At 43.8% G+C, this 7,490-nt stretch overlaps 1 protein-coding gene across 1 annotated transcript in view; it reads right to left on the bottom strand.

Moving 5' to 3' along the window:
* Positions 1-5,124, bottom strand: part of LOC121276547 (lanosterol 14-alpha demethylase) — a 47,747-nt gene extending 42,623 nt beyond the window's left edge. Inside the window, exon 1 of the mRNA XM_041185097.1 lies at positions 4,737-5,124. Within this exon, the coding sequence (XP_041041031.1) occupies positions 4,737-4,904 (168 nt within the window). The 5' untranslated portion in view covers positions 4,905-5,124. The remainder of the gene's footprint in view (positions 1-4,736) is intronic.
* Positions 5,125-7,490: the final 2,366 nt, after the last annotated feature.

Here is a 7,490-nt window from a genome sequence, read left to right on the forward strand (position 1 = left end):
TGTTTGCAACAGCCTTCTTGAAACACTTTATTCCATGCAGTGAAAATACACCAACAGCACATTAAGTAGGGAATTCCAGGATTTTGACCAAATAACAATTAAGGAACAGCAATATATTTCCTAAGGGGAACTTGGAATTGGTGTTGTCCCTATGTGCCTGCTGCCCTTGTCCTTCTAGGCAAAATAGGTCACGGGTTTGGGAGATGCTGTCGAAGCCTTGCAGAGTTGCTGCAGTGCATCTTATAGATCCTACACATTGCAGCCATGGTACTGGTGGTGAAGAAAGTGAATGTTTCAGGTAGTGGATGAGGTGCTGATCAAGTGAACTGCTTTGTCCTGGAAGGTGTTGAGCTTCTGGGGTGTTGTTGGAACTGCAGGTCAGAGGCTGGGAATCCTGGGGCTCAGTAAAGCCTTTCCACCACCAACCATTGACAAATCAGGAGTGTGATGGGATATTCTCCACTTGCCTGGATGAATGCAGTTCCAACAGCACTCAAAAAGTGCAACATCATCCAGGACAAAACAATCTGCCTGATTGGTATTTACATGGCTGGTCTAATTAAGTTCCTGGTCAAAGTTCATCCTCTGGGCAGTAATAGTAGGGTATCCAGTGACAGTCATGTCATTGATGAAACATAAACAGTCTTGAATTGTAAGAACCAAGGTCTTTGTGTATGTGTTTTAATTCTGATTGGATAATATAATTATGTATACATCCTTTAGAATAATTGGTCAGCAAAATCACATGTTTATGTACTCAATAGGATAGAGATATCATGAAACCAGTGTGTTGATTACAGATTGAATGTATTCAAATGTACTCAAATGTGTTATAAGAGAAGATACAAAAGTATTGAAATGTAATCAATCAGGGGAATGGGTCTTCATTCTTAGGAATGATTGTGAGTCCCTTGCATATGCTTGAATAAAACCAGTTAAAAGGAAGCCTGAGTCTCTGTGGTCATTGCAGGATCGGAGAGTGTAACATCTCTTCGCACATGGAGTGAATCAAATTTGTTAAATTCTGGCATCTGTGATAGTGAGGAGCACAAGAACAAGCTGATATGGGTCATCCACTCAGGGCTTGCTGGCTAAAGATGGTTGTGAATACCTCAGCCTTATCATTAGCATTCGCTCACTGGGTTTTGGTATCATTGAGGATGGAGATGTGCACGGAGTTTCCTCTTCCTCCTCCTGTTTGTTCTTTAATTGTCCACCACCAGTCATCCTATTTGGGATCATGTGGCTCTGTCTACAGCAGCTGCTTCCAGCTATTTAGCATGCATGTAGTCCTGTGTTATAGCTACACCAGGTTGGCACCTTATTTTCAGATGCACCTGGTGTTCCTCCTAACATTCACTTCCACACATAATTGAACAAGATTTGGTCACCTGCTGATGGCAATAGTATAATGGGGATGTGCCAGATTGTGGCAGAATACACTTCTGTTCCTGTTGACCCACAGTTGATGTCCAGTTTTGAGTTGCTAGTTCTGTTCAGATCCTATCCGGTGCCATCTATCTAGTGCCACTCAACACGACTGAGGATGTCCTCAGTATGAAGGTGGGACTTAATTTCCACAAGGACTGTGAGGTGGCCACTCCTACCAATACTGCCGAGGACAGATGCATCTGCGACAGATAGTTTCGTGAGGATGAGGCCAAGTAGGTTTTTTCCTTAAACTGGTTCTCTCACTACCTCCTGTAAGTCCAATCCGTGGGGCCTTGTTAAAGACTTTCCTCGAGTGCATGTAACATAATATCTAGTGTGTTTCCCCATCCATCATGCCTGTTATCTTGGGAAAGACTTCTGAAGGCTTGGTACATAATAATTTTTTCCTTAATTATAAAATTTTCCCTACTATAAACTCTAAACATTTAGATTATCTCTCTTACTTCTTAAAAATAGTTACTACACTGACAACTGTTCACACAAATAGTCCTGATATATAATCTTTAAGACCACTGCAATTTCCTCCCTTATCTCCCTCAAGATCCTCATGTATGCATCAGGCCTTGCATTTTGCCTTCCTTTAGCTAAAACTTTCCTTTTATCTATCATACCACTCATCTCACTCACAACTACTTCAGGAATCACCTCCCTGCCTTCTCATTAGTAAAAACCAAATGCAAATCTCTGCCATTTTATCAATGTCTGCACCATTGTTAATATGTGGAATTCTCTTCCCCAAGAGAACACTGGAGGCTGGGTCAATGGATATATTCAAGGCTCTGAGTTATATAGACATTAGATCAACAAAGGAGTCAAGGGTTACGGGGGATGGATAGGAAAGTGGAGTTGAGGCCACAATCAGATCAGCCATGCTCTTATTGAACAGCGGAGCGGACGTTGGGGACTGAATGGCCTACTCCTGTTCCTATTTCTTGCCTTCTTGTATAATGACTGAGGAAGGAGTCATCAGATTTTCTAGAGTAGCAAATCTTTTTAATAACATTTTAATCAATTGTTTATTATAATTGTTTACATACTCTTTTTTAAAAGTTTCATTTTGATGCAGAGAGTTTACTAATTTGCTTATGTGTTTTGATACAAGTGCGCAAAGTTCTCTCTAAACAGCAAGGTGGCCAAAAGGATCCTTCGTTTTAGTGGTTCAAATACAAAATAATTGGAATATTGTGGAAAAGAGAGACGTGTTGCCAATTCTTTTCATCTTGCACTCATCAGGATAAATGTAAGAAGGCCAATTTTCAAATGATCATAATTTATACTACAGGGGAAAAGGGTGCTTACTGGTTGGTATGTCAACTCTGATTGGCTGAGCCTTTGTCATGGAGAAAGCAACAGAGAACTATAGGCTCCACAATCTTCCAGGTAATTCAAAAATGTACAAGGCTTGAACATATTCCTTTTGTTTGCAGAGAAGGTGTTCCTGCATATGAATTTATAGCTTCTAGCAATCATAAATAAAGTGTTACAAGCTTGACTAATTATCTTAAATTGGTTGGGACGTACAACCTGCATAGCTGGTGAAGGGGGAGATGAAAGGGCTAAAAACCAAATACAATGGACAAAGAGGTGGCTTTTGATAAACCAAAGGTCATAGTCTGGACCAGATAAGAATCAAGGACTGTGTATACACATTGAATAGGAGTGGATAATGTGATCATGTACGAGTGTCTCAAAGATAATAGGATAGACCAAACTAAGTATGTGTGAAACAAAAACAGGAGGAACAGCACCTCATCTTCCGATTAGGCACTTTATAGCCTTCTGGACTTAACATTGAGTTCAACAACTTCAGATCATGAACTCTCTCCTCCATCCTCATCCCCTTTTTTCTAATTATTTTATTTTTTTTATATATATTTTTTTCTTTTCCCACCTACTTCTATTATTATTTTTAAAATTTATTTCCATCCGTTGTTTTATCTCCACCTTTCAGCCTATTTCGATCCCTTCACCCCCACCCCATCCCCACTAGGGCCATCTGTCACTTGCTCATCCCTGCTTTCTACCCTTAATGTCACCATTAGTACATCCTTTAGCTAATATCACCTCCGTCAACACCCCTTTGACTTTTGTTTATGACATCTTTGGCAATCTCTCCATTGCCTCCACCTATCACTGGCCCTCTATTCAGCTCCACCTGTCCCAACACCTCTTAAACGGCTTATGTTTCACCACAATTCTATTTCTCTTTAGTTCTGATGAAGAGTCATATGGACTCAAAATGTTAACTCTGTCTTCCTCTCCTCAGATGCTATCAGACCTGCTGACTTTTTCCAGCAATTTTTGTTTTTGTTTCAGATTTCCAGCATCCGCAGTATTTTGCTTTTATCTAAGTATGTGTGAAAATGCTTGGGTCCTGCAACAAGGTTAAAACATGTATGCATCAAAGATAATAGGATAGACAAAACTAGTTATTCATTCACACACACAGGATAGACAAAACGAATTGCGTGTGTAAGTGAGGTGTAGACATTGATCACTGGAGCATGCACATAGGATAAGATAAGGAAAAAGTATAACTGCCAGGAAATGTAACCATTCAGGGAGCTTGTACCCATCTTGTATGGATACAGTCTCCCCTGCATATGCCTAAATAAAACCGGTGAAAGAAGCTTGAGTCTCGTGTGGTCGCTGCAGGATCAGAGGGTGCTTGAACTCCCTTTCACCAGCACTGAAGTTCATACACAACATTGTTCAACTGTGTGGGAGGCAGAATATCTTTTGGGACTGACAGCAGCATCCTGGTACTAAAAAATACCACTGTTGTATCCGCTGCCTAGTAGCAGCGTGAAACAGCTTCCTTAGCCTGTTGTTCAAGTTTTTGCCTTTCCAGGGTAATTTGAGGTAGACCAAGCAATTTTCAGGTCCAAAAGTAGCGGGCTTGCATTTGCTTTGCATTTTTATTATTGGCAAATGGCAATACAGTGGTACTACAACCCTAAAGCTACTTTGTCAGAACGTGGGCTTCAACAGAAACCCATTTAATTCATTCATTGCTGTTTAACTTGACTAAAACATCTGCATCACTACAGCTAGTTTTTGATGAACTAATTCAAACATGATACAAGCATTCAAAATAAACCTTTATTATTTCAAAATTAAACATCTTAAGATTAAAGTTTTAATCACATCAGAAAACGAAACATGAACTACGATGAAATGGGAGATGCAGCAAGAAAAGCAGTTTCCAACATAATTTTTTCATGCTCATTAATAATCCAATAGGAACATTTCCAAAATACAAAGGCAAGAAATGTCATACATACCAAGCCCTTCTCATTTTCAGCCTGTTTTAAAGTCATTTTGGAGAAATACGCCACACTCAAGATAAAAGCTGAAGTGACCAGCACCGTAGATGTGAAGCTACCCTCCACCACCCTTTCCACGGCATTTTCTATAAGAGATGTGCCGGCCTCCAGCAACAGCAGCATCATCCTCCTCCTCCTCCGTGTGTACCGACGACCCCCGCTTCTTCGGCAGATCTGGAGGTTCTCGACTGAAATATCTGCCGTGACCGAGCAGCCAAAATAGCGACTGGCGGTGTACAACGGCAAATTCCAAGCTGCAACCTCCTCAGTAAAGGCAATGGGGTGTTCACGCTTACTGATACATCAAACTGGCTACACAGAGCCGTGCGGCTCCCATTGGCTACTCGCTGCTCTACCCATGTCTGACTATATGATGTCACAAGGGGAGGCGCGGCTCCAGTGGAGAGTTGGCCACCTCCCCCTTATCAGAATGGTGGCTCCTTTTCTGCATAAATATTCCAGTCACCAGGAAGAGAACACCTTGCATAGTCAGTGATTAGCATGATACTCCGCAGATGCTGTAACTCTGAAAAGCCTGACCCACTAATTTGTTCTTTTTCCAATTTAAAAAATCTAGAGTTGACGTTTCGATCTTCATGACCCTTCAACAGAACTGAGTGAATCCAAGGAGAGGGGTGGAATATAAGCTAGTTTAAGGTGGGGGGGGGGTGGTGGTGGGGGAGGGCGAGAAGTGGGGGGGGTGGGTGCGGTGGTTGTAGGGACAAGCAAGCAGTGATAGGAGCAGATAATCAAAAGATGTCACAGACAAAAGAACACAGGTGTTGAAGTTGGTGATATTATCTAACGAATGTGCTAATTAAGAATGGATGGTAGGGCACTCAAGGTACAGCTCTAGTGGGAGCTTGGCCCAAATAGCCAAGTGGTTATGGTACTGGGTTTGTAACCCCAAAATCAAGAGTTCAAATCTCACAATGGCAAAAACGATGAAACAATGTAACTTCATCTGTATAAATAGATAGAAATGGGTTTGTACTCAAAAGAGTTACAGCTTTAGTAGGGGTGGGTGGGTATAAAAGATTTAAAAATAATGGAAATAGGTGGGAAAAGAAAAATCTATATAAATTATTGGAAAAAACAAAAGGAAGGGGGAAGAAACAGAAAGGGGTGGGGATGGAGGAGGAAGTTTAAGATCTAAAGTTGTTGAATTCAATATTCAGTCCGGAAGGCTGTAAAGTGCCTAGTCGGAAGATCAGGTGCTGTTCCTCCAGTTTGCGTTGGGCTTCACTGCCACAATGCAGCAAGCCAAGGACAGACATGTGGGCAAGAGAGCAGGGTGGAGTGTTAAAATGGCAAGCGACAGGGAGATTTGGGTCATTCTTGCGGACAGACTGCAGGTGTTCTGCAAAGCGGTCGCCCAGTTTACGTTTGGTCTCTCCAATGTAGAGGAGACCGCATTGAGAGCAACGAATGCAGTAGACTAAGTTGGGGGAATTGCAAGTGAAATGCTGCTTCACTTGAAAAGGAGTGTTTGGGCCCTTGGATGGTGAGGAGAGAGGAAGTGAAGGGGCAGGTGTTACATCTTTTGCGTGGGCATGGGGAGGTACCATAGGTGGGGGTTGAGGAGTAGGGATGATGAAGGAGTGGACCAGGGTGTCCCTGAGGGAACGATCCCTTCGGAATGCCGCCAGGGTGGCTGAAGGGAAGATGTGTTTGGTGATAGCATCGTGCTGGAGTTGGCAGAAATGGCGGAGGATGATCCTTTGAATGCGGAGGCTGGTGGGGTGATAAGTGAGGACAAGGGGGACCCTATCATGTTTCTGGGAGGGAGGAGAAGGCGTGAGGGCGGATGCGCGGGAGATGGGCCGGACACGGTTGAGGGCCCTTTCAACGACCGTGGTTGGAAAACCTCGGTTAAGGAAGAAGGAGGACATTTCAGAGGAACTGTTTTTGAAGGTAGCATCATCAGAACAGATGCGACGGAGGAGAAGGAACGGAGAGAATGGGATGGAGTTCTTACAGGAAATGGGGTGTGAGGAGCTGTAGTCGAGGTAGCTGTGGGAGTCGGTAGGCTTGTAATGGATATTGGTGGACAGTCTATCACTAGAGGTTGAGACAGAGAGGTCAAGGAAGGGAAGGGAAGTGTCAGAGATGGTCCATTTCCATTACAAGCCTACTGACTCCCACAGCTACCTGGACTACAGCTCCTCACACCCCGCTTCCTGTAAGGACTCCATCCCATTCTCTCAGTTCCTTCGCCTCCGTCGCATCTGTTCTGATGATGCTACCTTCAAAAACAGTTCCTCTGACATGTCCTCCTTCTTCCCTAACCGAGGTTTTCCACCCACGGTCGTTGACAGGGCCCTCAACCGTGTCCGGCCCATCTCCCACGCATCCGCCCTCACGCCTTCTCCTCCCTCCCAGAAACATGATAGGGTCCCCCTTGTCCTCACTTATCACCGCACCAGCCTCCGCATTCAAAGGATCATCCTCCGCCATTTCCGCCAACTCCAGCATGATGCCACCACCAAACACATCTTCCCTTCACCCCCCCGTCGGCATTCTGTAGGGATCATTCCCTCCGGGACACCTTGGTCCAATCCTCCATCACCCCCTACTCCTCAACCCCCACCTATGGTACCTCCCCATGCCCACGCAAAAGATGCAACACCTGCCCCTTCACTTCCTCTCTCCTCACCGTCCAAGGGCCCAAACACTCCTTTCAAGTGAAACAGCATTTCACTTGCATTTCCC

This window comes from Carcharodon carcharias, chromosome 3, assembly GCF_017639515.1.
Source record: "Carcharodon carcharias isolate sCarCar2 chromosome 3, sCarCar2.pri, whole genome shotgun sequence".
Lineage (NCBI taxonomy): Eukaryota > Metazoa > Chordata > Chondrichthyes > Lamniformes > Lamnidae > Carcharodon > Carcharodon carcharias.